We start from the raw sequence: 16,091 nt of genomic DNA on the forward strand, positions 1-16,091 counted from the left end.
AACAACATGTACACTCATGACTAAAGAAATAAATATTCTGAAAACATGTACATAGAACAGGGAACATTATAGCATTGCAGAAGAGTGACTCAAATGCCTGACCCTTTCCAATGAACAAGTAACTATAAGGAGGAATTGTGAAGGGATTTTGTTGTTGTTGTTGTTTGTTTGTTTGTTTTTTAAGTTTGATTAAAGAAACTCAGGGACTTCACACTTTAAAAAACTGAAACTCAGAGGGTGCCTGGCTAACTAGGAGAAAGCCCAAGCATACACACATGTGTAGAAGGTGGGAAAGATGAGGAGAGACATAGAATATTAACTATCTACTTAATTACTTTGCTCCTTAGCTTTCTTTGGGATATATTCTTATATTAGATTCTCAGGTTCCAATAAAAAGGCACTTATTCATTTTAATTGTGCAAACATTTTTGAACTTATATGAGAACCACACTGCACCAAGCAAAATATAAAATATATATAATGATGTATTACACATTATGCTTTCGCAATACATCTAGTCTTAAGTCTTATAGGTACTAAAAATAGGAATAAGTTAAATATGGCAGAAACATAATAGGACTAGTTCTTTTTTTTTTTCCCCCTCCTCCAGGGTTATTGCTGGGCTCGGTGCCTGCACCATGAATCCACCGCTCCTGGAGGCCATTTTTTTTTCCCCCTTTTGTTGCCCTTGTTGTAGCTTCATTGTGGTTATTATTATTGCCCTTGTTGACGCAATTCGTTGTTGGATAGGACAGAGAGAAATGGACAGAGGAGGGGAAGACAGAGAAGGGGAGAGAAAGATAGACACCTGCAGACCTGCTTCACCGCCTGTGAAGCGACTCCCCTGCAGGTGGGGAGCCGGGGGCTCAAACCGGGATCCTTACGCCGGTTCCTGCGCTTTGCGCCACATGCGCTTAACCCACTGCGCCACTGCCCGACCCCCAGGACTAGTTCTTTTTAATGCAAATAACTGAGTGACAAACATGCTACGTATAAAATGGACTATAGGTTTAAGAAGTCTTGTGTTTACCCATGTTACACTGGACAAGATATTTGAAATGTTATTAGTCTAGAATGTAGAGGAGAAAGTGTAGGCTCTCCTCTGGGTTTTCAGCAGATCAGAAAGGCGGATATACATAGTTTCTGTATACATTTGACCAGAGATTTGATGGGGAGTTTACATCAGCCAATTGGATGAGTAGTCATTCTATAAGTATTTGTGGCAAGTCTTATGCTGGATAAATGCCTTTTCTTTCTCATTTTAAGTGAGAGGTTGAGAAAGTGACAAAGACACTTCTCTGCCATCTGTGTTGTTCCATTTGTCTTGCTTTTTTTTTTTTATGCAGTGCTGAGAGTAGAACTCTGAGACTTAACACAGAGTTCTTACACAACTTGTACTTGCATTCTACCACTGAGTCACCACCTTGACCCAGAGTTTTTTTTGCCAGTTCTAGTAACAAACTTCAAAAGCTGCTCATTTTTGCCTTGAATTAGGAGAGCAGAAGTGGCACATGTGTGGCCTCACTCCATCAAAAGTCACATGGATTGAAACAGGAGCGTAGGCATGTATGTAGTCTAGGGAAAGTGTTCCTGTGAGTAACTACATGGGGAAAAATGTTAGGTGATGAGTAAAAGATATATAACATCTGGCATCCTAATGAATCTACAACATGGTTTGGGGAAATTTAACTGGGAGAATGACAGGAAAGAGAAACTTAGAGTCAATAAGAAAGCTTCACTAATTTTATCATTGTTTTTTCAATTCGACAGCAGACATCAACTTGGATATATCAAAACCATTTAAGGCAAACCTGAGTTTTACCAAACTTGATCAAATAAACCATTTTTTAAAGAAGATAAAAACTACAAACAACAAAGAAACTTCAGCCCAGCCTGATGGAGCACTGAATAAAGATGAGCTTTTAGCTTCCAAGAGTTACCGCAGAAAGTTGTTTAAACCTAACATTCATGGTGATGGAGCACACAAGATTCCATGTCAAGAGAACTTGTGGAAAACTGTTTCCTGCTTTCAAAAAATTTCTGTTCATACTACGCAGATTGTGGTCTCCATAGAAACTGTCCCCCATCCTAGCAAACCGTGCCTGCTAGCATCTTTATCAGCCCTCGACGGGTGTCTTAATGTGAAAGCAACACAGAAAGTACCTGGTGAGTCATGGAGAAAGGGGGAGAGGCTTGACAGTTCGACTTACTAACATCTGAAAATGCATAGTTTTGAAACTTTATATTATGCAGCAGTTCAGTTTTAAGGGTAACTAGAAATGGGACATTTCTGGTTTGTGACTTTATTTTAAATGTAGTTGTATAACACATCCTTTGAATGTGTTTTAATGCCTAATACTGTTACTTTACACCTCTTCATGCATATTTTTACTTATGTCTCCCATGTTGTTTCTTCCTAAATTTCCTTTTACCTAACATGACTATAGTGGGACAATGGAATGTTAAGTTCGTGAACGACCAGAGTACTGGTTATCCAAGTATGGGCTCAGAACCACAGCATCAGGATCGCCTGCTAACCTGGTAAAAATGCAAATCCTCAGACCCTACTGAATAAGCAGCTCTGGGCATGGAGCCCAGAAATCTGCGTTCCAGCAGTCCTATAGTAGGCAACCTCAGTGTACTATATTAAGTCACTGGTAACAATTTATTTAAATAAGAAAGATTGCTATGGTGGCAGTTTGCTGCACAGAATTATAATGGAAGCAAAATTCAGCTGTTCAAGGATAGTGCCCTTGAAGGTTATCAGGTAGCAACACCTGACAAGGAAAGACTGTGCTTCTGTGTCTAACTAGCAAGGAGGCATAGTCGTAACAAATTGAACATCGATGACAGGTCAAGAGGTGAGAAATTACTGGGTAGTGATGTCTTCATTTTCTTCTTCTGTAACCATGGCTGAATTTTTGCGTGCTTTTTCAGACTTGAATCAAAAAGTATGGTAAAAGGAATGTAAAGACAAGAGGAGGAAGGAATAGGTGGAAAATAGCTTTCAATCACGGTATTGCTACTGTAAAACTGCAGAAGCAATGTCAAAAATCTTACTTTGAAAGTACCAGTAACAAAAGGGAAAACTGATTTCTACTCGAATCCATTGGGAAGAATCGGAGCTAAAGGGACAGTGTGGGAATAAAATAAAGCCTGAAACTCTTTGCAAATAGATTACTTATGAAAAAAGTAATTAACTGGCATTAAGTTCACTAGTTGAAGAACAGAATAATTTAAGCTTGATGAATGTTAACTCCATTATATAGTCAGATGTCTTAAAATCAATACTTTATGTCTTGCACGAAATCTTATGCGAATGTGTATGTGTGCATTTTTGTATGTGGTAAAAGTATCTCCTCCCAAGAAAATCCTCCTGCATATTTTTCTCTTAGTTCTCAAGTGACATCTTTGTGCATCCAACCAAAATACTTTGTAGTGTATCTTTGAGTTCAACAGAGTCAATGTCAGATTTTTATAGTTTGCCTCTAATTCAGAGATACTTAACTGTGTCTTTGATTTTATAGTTTATGTAACTGTTGTGACCATCTGCAGCAGCTGCACTTTTCAAATTATTTTCTGCACCAAATTGAGCACAGTGACAAAAGTAGTCGTCTAAGATGTACTATTAAACAGAGAAAGAAAAAGGAGCATTGCCTTGGTACAGTATAGCCATCTGCTATACAGATGTTATTGTATAGAATGACTTAAGATAAAATAATTGTAGAAAATTTTCATTAAAACCTCAACAATTTGCACTTGTTTATGCAAATATGCATAACTCCCCAATGAGACAACACATTTGGGGTTTCTTTCGTTCTCACTCACTTTCTCTTTGATCCTTTTTGATGTGCTGACTTTAATAAACACAGTCAAAAACACTGCAAAAAACATCATGGAAAAAACTACAAAGGAACAATTATAGAAGCAGAAACTACTCTAATCCCTAACTTACGCAAGCTATTTTTAGCGGAATATTTTTTTAACACTCTTTATGTGACAATGTTATATAAACAGGGCAAAAACAGTCCTTTCCAGATGAGTTTTAATTTAGGAGCTGAAATAAATTTGTAATGCTCGAGGAATCTTATGTTCTAAGTAGCACTTAGAAAAATATAGTTGTGAATGTGTTGTAGGCATATTTCCTCGCTCCTGACAGGTACAGAAATAATTCAAGTACAACTAGTGACTATATTTCTAAAATAGAATCATCTTATATTTTTTAATTGCATAGGAGCAGCGGATAATAAAAAGGCAAAAAGCTAATTTTCTTCCCAGGACATTGTGAGCACCTTCAAAACTGAAATGCTTTTATGTTCATTTACTAGTTTTTACAACTAAATATCAGTGAATTATTAATTGACATGTTCATAATTTAAATCAAATAAAATGGGTAGTTTCTCCTTATAAACAACTGAGTTCTTAGCCTCCTGTTCTCTTCTGTAACCTTAATATATGAAAGTTTCAAAGGACTTGATTTTGTTTGTTTCACTCTGCATATGCTGATGCAACTGTGACTGGTAATAACCTAACTCATATTTCTGCTAGAATACTTATATCCTTTCATATGTCTTTAGAAAAATAGCCCTAAGGGGACCCGGTGGTAGTGCAGCGGGTTAAGTGCACATGGCGCCAAGTACAAGGAAGGACTGGTGTAAGGATCCCAGTTCGAGCCCTGATTCCCCACCTGCAGGGAGTTCGCTTCACAAGCAGTGAAGCAGGTCTGCATTTGTCTGTCTTTTCCCCCTCTCTGTCTTCCCCTCCTTTCTCCATTTCTGTCTGTCCTATCCAACAATGACAGCAATAACAATAATAACCACAACAATGATAAACAACAAGGGCAACAAAAAGGTAAATAAACAGCCTCCAGAGGACTCATAGTGCAGGCAACAAGCCCCAGTAATAACCCTGGAGGCAAAAAAAAAAAAAAAAAGAAAAATAGCCCTAAGATTATGATTTTAGTAGATTTCATGCTTGTGTTTTTTAAATTGGCCTATAATATTTTTTTAAAAAAATTAAAAAAACATCATTATGTTTTGTTTTTTTTAGTTTCTTTATTGGAGAATTAACGTTTTACATTTGACAATAAGTACAATAGTTTGTACATGCATAACATTTCCCAGTTTTCCATATAACAATATAAACCTCCACTAGGTCCTTTGTCATCCTTCTTAGACCTGTATTCTCTCCCCCCCCCCCCAACCCACCCAGAGTCTTTTACAATATGGCAATTTCAGTTCAGGTTCTACTTGTGCATCATTATGTTTTTAATAACGTGAATCTCATTTGGAAATTGTATGTTATTTTATGAAACATTTTAGGACAGATATTTATTTTACTGTCTATTGACCCCATCCTATTCTGTATAGTATATTCTTTTTTAAAAACAACCCCTATCCCCAGTCCCCTACACATATAGCACCATCTTTTTTTTTCTGTTTGAAATATGTAGTTTTGCAGAAACCATAAGTATGTAGCTATAAATTCTGAACTAGCAGTATAGCACTTTCCACAGGTAGGGTGGGGAGTGAGCTAGAGACTTTAGCTTCCTTTGTCAGAATAAATTATTGCAGTATTAGGGCAGTAGCCCTTAGCTTTCAACAAACATGATACACAGTTCAGGCTGTGAAATAGCTATCCTTTTGGCAGCCTTGTTCTTTCTTAGGGGCAGTTAGATGACCAACTTCCATACAGATTTAAAAAAAGAAAGGAAAACAGGATATGAACAAATTAGGTGACACGGAGGGTCAGGGGAGGAACCTCAGTGAGACCATCTTACTTGGCACTTTGATCAGAGTTGGGAAAAAATTGAAAGGCTCCCCTTTCCATAGGGACCTAGGGAACTTTTCATCCATGCGGAAAGCAGTGAATTGAACTCCTCCTAGTCAAAAAGCTGTGGTTTAAATAACTTTCACTAGTCCAGCCTCTGTCATCCAGATGTACTTATCTTTCTGTATAAACAAAGTAAAGAGAAAGAAAGCATAACCACATTATTCTTCACATACACACATGCCTCTTCTCATGTTCACGGAATTTAGGCTTAGTAAAATGTAAAGAACCTAAAATTCCTTTTCATATACTGAAAAGTGAAACCAGGTCATTAATTGATGCAAAGTATAGCTCCAGCTTTCCATTCCATAATTAACTATTATAGACCTCTAGAGGACAATCTCTTAAGGTTTTGTCATAGCCATTGACTGCTGAAGAGATGCAAGTAAACCTAAGGGAAATAAAGTATTAAGTTCGATGTGACTACCTTAAATAATATCTTGCAATAGCAAGCCATTTACAACACCCCAAAGACTTTCATTACTTTTAGAAAGAAATAACATCTCTTACCCACATCTGAACAATAGGAAATGAATTCTTTTAACAGTGAAAGCCAGAGGACAAGCTTAACTTTTAAACTGCCATAAAGGACTGAAGTAGAAATACAACCTGTAGACAGCTATACAAATCACTAGCTAACCTTAATGAATATTGGGTGTGGGCACCAGGGTCCTGTCATTTTTGACACTCTGTTTCAAGTAGCTTAAGCCCAACACTCATGAAAGGTAGAGACCTTATTTGAGTCTGTAACATCTGGGATTTTATTTGTCATTTTGGCATACCCAGCAAGTGCAAAAGAAAGAGTTAAAGGGTATTATCTTGACAATGAAATGAGTTACTGAATCTTGTGATAATGAATAGCAGAAGAATTCTAATGCCTTTCTATAGTCCCTGAGGTAGAGGTGTGTTTATAGTTTTGCAGAAGTAAAATGTAGGCAAGCAGAACAGATGGCCTAGAGTCCATGTAACATGACACCCCTCATCCCAGAGCTGAGTACCACAATTAATCTTGGTCAGATTCCTTCCTATCACTTTATAACAAGGTTCAAAGTTGCTACTGATCAACTGACATGTCCTCCTTTTTTTTTCTCTCTCTAAATTTAACTACAGTTTACCAGGGTTTTTTGTTGTTGTTGTTTGTTTGTTTGTTTTTATCAACAGTGCTATTCTTTTGCCAGTACTGGTAGACCATTGACACTTTGCGGGGGGCAGGGGGGTGTATTCTAGAAATTGAATGGAAAATAAGTGGAATAAGTAACATTCTTATAGCTGTTTTCAAAATAATGCCCTATATTAGTTCTGTAATAAAGTGGGAAGTAAACACCACAAATGTTTAAGATACTCTCCTGACAAGTAATTCTCTTGACCTATTGTTAGAAGTCATATGCAGTTGGAAAAGAAATTTCATAGCCTTTCTGTATTTCCATCATGACATGTTATTAGAACTTTGAAGAATAACAAGCAGTATTACTACTACTATCTAAGAAATAAACTTCTTTACACCTCCAAAAAGAAATGGAAGGAAAGTCGGAATGATACATATACAAAAACATTAGTAGACATGTGGTGTTCAGGCATGTCTATATAGTCCCTTACTCTATTGCTTAACCAAATTATTCTCCGCCAACTTCTATATCTTTCACTTGGGATATTTACAATGTAATGTGATAAAAGTCTTATGGATTTTAATTTTTAAAAATATCTATTGTTTGATTGGTTATGGTTCTTGTACATTTATTGTTTCACTGTTATTTGGTGGTTACTGTGGCAATTTTGAATTCCAATGGGAAACCTTTAAAATGTAAAGACAGTAACTTTAGAAATGAGTAGATAACCACTGAATTAGATTTCTGCTGTGTTAATTTTCAGGCTTCATGCAATTTAAAAATCACCTAATAAACAACCAAGTCAGAATATCAGAGCACTCTCATGTGTAGTAAGCGTATGATGTACCTGTCTGGCCTTTCATAGAGGGAGATGAGCTCATCTCAGGGAGATAACCATCTTTGACTTTTCCTTTTGATTCATCACTGTCCTGAACTTAACTTGAACCTTGTTAAACAAAAAAAACAACAAAAAAAAAGCAAAAAAAAAAAGCAGAATTCCTGGCCCAAACTATAAAATATAATTAAGGCCTTTTGAAATGATGTGTAAAAGAACATTTCTATACCCCCACTTATAACCACTACCACCACCACAACCAATAAAGTTAAATCAAACACTGCCTGTAATGGATTAAAATAATAAATGTTCCTGGGTTTCAGTGTTTGAAGTACTTGAAGAAAACAGGCTCCCAGCAGCCTTGGTAGCTGAATGCAAGATAGACATTTATTAATGACAAGTTCAAGGATTTGGCCTGTTTAAGATCATTACTTTGTTTACCATGCATTGCACAAATCTTGTATTTTTACACAATTCACTTGTGTTCCCATATAATAATGAGGAGTTTTCTTTTCAACAAAAAATTGTTAATTCTATAAATATAGTTCTTCTGAGGGAATATGAAGTCTTCATAAGATTCTGTTTCTAACTAAAATCCTGTAACAGTTGTACTATCCAAGCATATTCACCTTCAGGTCTTATCTCTGCTATTTTATTTTTCCCTATTGTTTTTAGTTAGCAAATTCCAAATTTATTCTGCTTTATAACTGTGACTATTTGCTTTCAGTAGTGTGTGTCTGAAAAAAAAAAAAAAAACCACTGCTTTTTCATTCTTCTCTTGGTTTCAAAGGTATGGTAAAGAGCCAATGTAGATTTTAGATACATAGAAAGAAGTAGAAAAAGGACAACTGATAAAAATCTTCCATATACAAATGTTGTAATAAAATAGCCCTTGGACAGGGGGGAAAATTGAAACAACAAAAATGCTATTTATTATCATGAAGATCTTTTACTATGCAGAATACTTTTGGGGTAGAAAACTCTTAAGTCCACTAATTATAACACCTTATTGATTAGTATTAGATGAAATGGAAAAGGATTATGGTAGCTTCCACTCTGGAACTATGGTAAAAGGTCTCTGTTCCCAACTCCACTGAATTTGTGACAACATACAGTGTTTTCTGTGGCCACAGCAAATTGCCGTCTTAGCCATATAAGCCAGTAGAATATTTGCTAAGAGAATTTCTGGCATAGCAACCCTGTCAGTGATGAGTGACTAAAGACACATCATAGATGTTCTTTCACTCTCTGGCTGGGCTATGAACCTGCAGACTATCTTGGCATAATATATTGAGGCCATGAAAGACAGCTGGAGAAAGGGAAAAGAATTTATTCACATCCCTGCTAGCAATTGGAAAAAATGAAATTACTAAGAGCTAACTAATAACAGTACTTTTTATAAGGCAACAGTGGTACTGGAAGGAGGCAGACAGAATCAGAATCCCAGCCCTGCTACTTACTGGCAGTTGACTGTGGTAAAAGTTACAACATAGTTCATTTCAAAAAGGAAAGTAAAAATGCTTAATTCAATAGACTGTTGAGAGGACTAGTTGAGGTGATGTATACTAGTCCCATACACATTTCTTGGCACAGATTAAGTGCTGAATAAATACTGGTCACTTTGAATTTTCTTCATCATCCAACTCAGTCATACTACAAGAATGCTGAGGTCATTGATCATTAAATTTTAGAGCTGAAAGGTAACTTAAAAGTCATTTTTTTCGTTATCAAGGATGCTTACCTTTTTCTCAGGAACTTCAAGATGCCAAGTAAATATGCCTTTAACAAAAATTTCAAGTTTTATTACAACTCTGCTCAGAAAAATTCAGTTTCTTTTATGCTCTTTGAAATTCTGAAAATAAATTGTGGACTGCCATTACTATATGAGATCTCTCCATTAAGTACCAGTGAATCCCAGGTTGAGGCCCTCAGATACAGTCCTAACTCCCTTATTGAGTTAATAGGAGACTAAGGTATTAGGAAGACAGCATAATGGGTCTGCAAAAAAACTTTTCATTCCTAAGGTGCTACAGTCTCAGGTTCACTCCCCAGCACCACCACAAGCCAGAGGTGAACCGTGTTCTGGTCTATCCCTATCTTTTTTCTACATCTCTCTCATTAAAAATAAAATAAACAAAATATATTTTTTAATTAATTTATTTATTTATCCTTTTGTTGCCCTTGTTTTTTAAATTGTTGTAGTATTATTGTTGTTGATGATGATGTTGTCATTGTTAGATGGAACAGAGAGAAATGGAGAGAGGAGGGGAAGACAAAGGGGGAGAGAAAGACACCTGCAGACCTGCTTCACAGATTGTAAAGCGACTCCCTGCAGGTGGGGAGCTGGAGGCTGGAACCAGGATTCTTATGCTGATCCTTGCACTTCGTGCCACATGCACTTAACCCATTGTGCTACCACCTGACTCCCAACAAAATATGTATTTTTAAATATTTATTTATTTATTCCCTTTTGTTGCCCTTGTTGTTTTATTGTTGTAGTTATTATTGTTGTGTTGATGCCGCCCTTGTTGGATAGGACAGACAGAAAAAGAGAGAGGAGGGGAAGATGGGGGGGGGTGAGAAAGATAGACACCTGCAGACCTGCTTCACCACCTGTGAAGTGACGTCCCTGCAGGTGGGGAGCCAGGGACTCAAACCGGGATCCTTATTCCAGTCCTTGCGCTTGGCGCCACCTGCGCTTAGCCCGCTGCGCTACCACCCAACTCCCAGCAAAATATTTTTTTAAGGTAGAGATTAAATTATTTTCCCAGGAATAGTCTGAAATAGACTGGAACTTATAGCACATGCCTTCTGCTTTCTGGCCTTTAAGCTATACCTCCTAGACTTTCAGTTATAAAAACCATGAACACATAAATCAAGATCAGTCTTTAGATCATTGAAGCAAACTACTTAGCAAGTTGCTTCACTTTCGGCATTGTTTGAATAAGCTTATACCAGATTTTCCATCCATGTAACTTCTTTAAAAAAAAAAAAAAGATGCACTGGCAGTTTCCTCATGTAATTACATTAACTAACTACTGTAATCATCTTAAAAAAATCTTTTGAAGCATGTACTTATTAATAATCATCTATAAGAAGGAAGATTATATGCTTACACTTTATAATATATGCTCAGATCTCTTGATCATCTTTTTTATTTTACGCATAGCCACATGATCTAAACTACTGGCTTCTCGGAAAAATCATGTTGTATTTTTCTATGTGAAAATCTGTTATGATTTTTCTGACAGCCCAATACTTTAATTTTTCTGATGAACTCTGACATATCTATAGAAGTAGCCAGTATGGTGGTAGATTGGATGGGAAAGAGACAAGGTATACTCCCTCACCCTTTAGTAATTTTTTGTTTAGTTTTTCTAGAATTGTAGAGATTTTTTTCCCCCTTGTGAATGGATTTCAGATCAGTTCCAACCAGGACCAAATACCTTTCTGCCTCAGCATCCACCCTTTTATCTTTTTTCAAGCTGATTCCTAACAGGGTCCATCAAGGTGCTGACAATAAAGGTGAGAGCCGATTGGCTCCTGTCAGAATTCCTGGTTTCCACTGGAGATACTAGAATGCGGAAGTGAGAATCCACTGCTTGTTGTGGTTTTCTCTCCTTCATTCTTTTGTCTGTGGATTTTTCATTTCTTCCTCTCCTCTTGTACCCAGAAAATCTTTTCTGTTCTACTGGCTTATAGAGACCAGTTCATATTCTCTCTGTACCATCTGTAACCTGTTTCTAGGCACCTAGTTGTACATCTTACTAATGTGTTGACAGGCTCACTTGTGTAGAGAGAGAAACTACACCCATAATACCAGTATACAAACCTGCTTTCATTTCTTTTTTAAGCCACACCCACACCTGTTACCACTCTCTTTTATGCAAAATTTCTTTTTCTAGTACTATGGGAAGCTCGTATGTCTGGGGAGCATGTATTCTGGTGTGTCACAGAGTTCTGCCTCTTCAGTCCCTGACTACATTTCCACCATCTAGGAGTATGGAACAGAAATAATTTAGAGTGCTGAAGGGAGTTTCAGTCTTCTGTAACTACTTCTTGCTGAGACATGGACTGTAGCCTGGTGGGTGCATATTCCCAGACAGATCTGTTCTGTCCCTGATCTTTCCTAGTGGGATGGGACTCTGGAGAGATGAGGTTTCTGGACACTTCACTATGTGGTCATCTGTCCAGGGAGGGGTCATAGTAGCATCTGGGACTTGATGGCTGACAGTCAGTAAGGTATACAGATATTTAAAGGAGGGCCAAAGAATAGGATTAGAGCCAGTGAGAGTTAGAAACCCAGCATGGGGTCGTGAGTTCGATCCCCGATCCCCGGCAGCACATGTACCAGAGTGATGACTGACTGGTTCTTTCTCTCCTCCTGTCTTTCTCATGAATAAACAAATAAATTCTTTTTTAAAAAGAAAATAAATGAAACCCAGGATGAGAGGAGAATAGGACTCTTAACAATCTTTGAGCTGAATCTTAACACATTTTTCAGAGTATCTTTTCCAGACAAGGACCAAGTTTAAATAACCAACTCAGTAGATATTTCCTCTTTCATAGCTGTTTTCTCCCTTTCACTGTGTGCTACTCCTCATTTTCTTATGTGCAAAAGAAGTTTGAATTGGACTGCAGGTCCAAGTTTTTACTCACCAATGAGGACTGCATGAGAGTAGCTGTAGACTGGAAGCCTACTCATAGGAAGCCATGCTTTACAGAAGGGCTGTGCAGTAGCAGATGGACAATCCAGTTGAACTTTCATCAGATAAGCATTTTAGTATAGATGCGAAAGAGCACTGATCTCCCTTTTGGCTCTAATATTGGCATCATTATAGTTGTTCTTGACCCATATTTTACTGTTTTAGTCGTCCCACATATATTGTCTTAATGTAGAATGGAATAATTTACATGAGATCCGATTCACTTCCATCTTCAGATTGAGGAGGCATAATTTTATTTGTTTCAGCATATATAGTTGGGGTGGAACTGAAAGTGGAAAGATTTTTAATCATTTCTTTATGAACCCAAAGTTTTGGCTAATCCTCTATCCACTTACAGTTATCTCTTGATGGACCATACATATGAAAACTTTTTTCATTCTCACTCTTAAAGGCATTCCAATACCTTGCTGATTTTCTGGTAGTTTTAGATTATTTCCATCTGGATAAAAAAAAAAATACCTGGGCATGCTTTGCTAACACTTGTCATCATTGAGCACTCTTTTTCATGACATACAGAAGCTTGATCTAGATTGCATTCTGCACCAACAGCTCATAAAGAGTAGGGGCTTTCTCCTAAGGGACTAGGAGAGCTTGATGATGTAGGGCTGGCAGCATTTTGTAAACATTCTCCAAAACAAGTGGTTTGCATTTATTAGTCTTCAGAAGGAACATTTTAAAGGTTATGAAGCTTTCTATTTCTTTAACTGAATTCTTACATTTAGTGTATGGCAGTGGCGGAGGGTAGATGGCATAATGGTTATGCAAACAGACTCTCATGCCTGAGGCTCCAAAGTCCCAGGTTCAATCCCCCGCACCACCATAAGCCAGAGCTGAACAGTGCTCTGGTTAAAAAAAAATAAAAATAAAAAAATAAAGGCAAAGTATGGCAGTATGCAAGCAAAGAAGAGGCATTCATTTATCATACCAGTTATTTCTGAAATTGTATCTTGATGTTGCTGTACCTCATTTAATTTAATTAAATACCTACCACTAGCTTTCTAGAGCTGAAATTTAAAATATAAACAAAATTTTTAAAGAGTAATATAAGGAGATAGCCACACAGAAAAGCATTCTGTTGAATCTGTAAAGGGAAGAAGTTATAGGCTGGGTCAAAATGACCTGGACACATAAAATTGCTGAATTCAACATGGGGTCCTGGACTGAATCTTAGAACAGAAAAAAGGCATGAGAGGAGAGACTGGTGAAATTCAAATAAGATCTAGAAATTAACGGTGTGCCCATGATAATTTGAGAATCTGAGATTTGAGAATATACTATAGTTGATGTAAATTGTTTAAGAAAGGTGGATAAAAGGTGATTTAATATTAATTTACAAAATTATAAGATACAGGGGTATAATTCCATACTGTTTCTACCACCGTTCCCTCCATTGGAAATTGTAGTAGTTCTCCCAAGATCATAGATATGAGTTGACCTTTATTTCTGCAACTACGTATCTGTATATTTATTTACCCATTTTTTTCTTTGATCCTACCTTCTCTTCCTTCCTAAGTCAACCTATTACTTCTAAGTATCCTTCCTTTTTCTTTTTCCTCTTCTCTCCCTGGGTCCTGATGGAATTGGAGTTGAGAGCCCTCTGGTCAATTCCCCTTAACATTTCAGATTTGAGCCTTCAATGTCCCCTGCAGGGGGGAAGCTTCATGACTGGGGAAGCACGTCTACAGGTGTCTCTTTCTCTCCTGTCTCCCTTTTCCTTCTCAGTTTCTCTCTATTCTATCAGATAAAAAGAAATAACATATATATTCATAAATTTTTTTCCATATATATCTGAAAAAATGGCCACCAGAAGCTGTGGTTTCATCATGTAGGCACTAAGCTCCAGCAGTAATACTGATGGCAATTTTTTTTTAAAAAAAGGAAAAACAGAAAAATCGTTGGGCCAAGGAGACCTTATCATATGACAGTATCATGCAGGTGTGGTATCCTTCGTTATTCCCCAGTCCTTCATAAAATAATTAATTAATTAATTATAATTTTAAATCATATACTTTTGTAGCATTTTTAATGCTTTGCTTTCCTGGTTTTGGAAAAATTAAAGAATTAAAAGTAGAAAATAAATGTGATAACTTGGCAAACTGCTATCTACCTACTCATGTACTTAGAATGAAATGTAAACATTTTGTCATATTTTCTGTATGTACACATCAGAGAAAAGTAAGCTTTATTATTCAGCCTTTGGCAGTGTCCAAATGCTGAGAAGGTAGCTCTTTTTAATTTTAGCTTATATGCAAAGTTTATTAGGAAGAAAAATAGCATTCCTTAATTAACTCACTTTTGTTTGCCATTTATAACAGATTTTGAATGTATGAGTATTTTCTGTGGCCCTGGGTTTGGTGATAAATCAAAATAATATTTATTTTCTCCCAATGGGCATATTGAATATGTTTCCTCACACACAAAAGGAGATGATGTCCCACAGGCCAACTTCTCATAGTAAAAGAAAGGATAAATGAGAAATACTAACTCTGTCATGAGTACTAAAGATTATTTTCATATGTTGTGGTGAAAGTGTGAAGCTTGGTTTACTATTTATAAGTGATCCTCTGTGAAATTCAGCGGTGACTCTTTATTATTAAGTGATCACCGTAACCTTATTACTGCTTATTATTATTACTGCTCATTTACACCAAGATTAAAATCACTTGAACTAACATGTTTTCTATTATTTTCTATTATTATTTCACTTGAACTAAAGTGCAACAGGAAATGTTGAAAATTAAAAAAAAGCTAAGGACCTATTTTAATCTTAGTAATTAGTACTTGTGGCTGACTATTTCTGAGCTGCCACAGATAAATGGATCTCCTTATGGAGTGGTAAGCCATAGCAAGCAGTGTGTATCCCAAGCATAGTGGTCATAAATACAGTAGGAGCAAGTGAAATTAGTTGCATCAGTTTCAGAAGTTAACCACATCTAATTTCCTTGCAGGTATATAGCACAAAAGAAAAATGGACAGGAAACCAGGCAGAGCACTTTTCTCTCCATAAGTTACATGTTTTTTTAAAAAATATATATTTATTGGATACAGGCAGCCAGAAATTGAGAGGGAAGAGGAAGATAGAGAGGGAGAGGGACAGAGAGACACCTACAGACCTGCTTCACCACTTGAAAAAAATTTTCCCCTGCAGGTGGGGATTGAGTACTTGAAACCAGGACCTTATGCAGTGTAATGTGTGCTCAGTCAAGTGCATCACCACCCAGCCCCAGTTACATGTTTCTCTTTTTAATTTTTTAATTGTCTTTGTTTATGTATTGGATAGAGATAACCAGAAATTGGGAGGAAGGGGGAGACAGAGAGGGAAACAGAGAGATACCTGCAGCCCTGCTTCACCACTTGTGAAGTTTTTCCCCCTGCAGGTGGGGGCCAGGGGCTTGAACCTGGATCCTTGTGCACTGTAACACCTGAGCTCAACCAGGTGCACCACCATCCAACCCCAGTTACATGTTTACTTAGTTCCTATAGTCAGTTTTATTCTTTTTTTTTATTAGGTTAATATCATTTTAAACAAGAAAGTACAAGTAATAGGAATTCATGAAATGGAAAACAATATGCTATACAAGACACTGACAATGC

At 36.9% G+C, this 16,091-nt stretch overlaps 1 protein-coding gene across 1 annotated transcript in view; it reads left to right on the forward strand.

Annotated features, from left to right (window-relative positions):
- The window catches only part of VPS13B (vacuolar protein sorting 13 homolog B), a 634,327-nt gene that overhangs the window by 445,786 nt on the left and 172,450 nt on the right, over positions 1-16,091 (forward strand). The window contains exon 35 of the mRNA XM_060195774.1: positions 1,771-2,166. Coding sequence (XP_060051757.1) covers positions 1,771-2,166 — 396 coding nt within the window. The remainder of the gene's footprint in view (positions 1-1,770; positions 2,167-16,091) is intronic.

This window comes from Erinaceus europaeus, chromosome 8, assembly GCF_950295315.1.
Source record: "Erinaceus europaeus chromosome 8, mEriEur2.1, whole genome shotgun sequence".
Taxonomy (NCBI): domain Eukaryota; kingdom Metazoa; phylum Chordata; class Mammalia; order Eulipotyphla; family Erinaceidae; genus Erinaceus; species Erinaceus europaeus.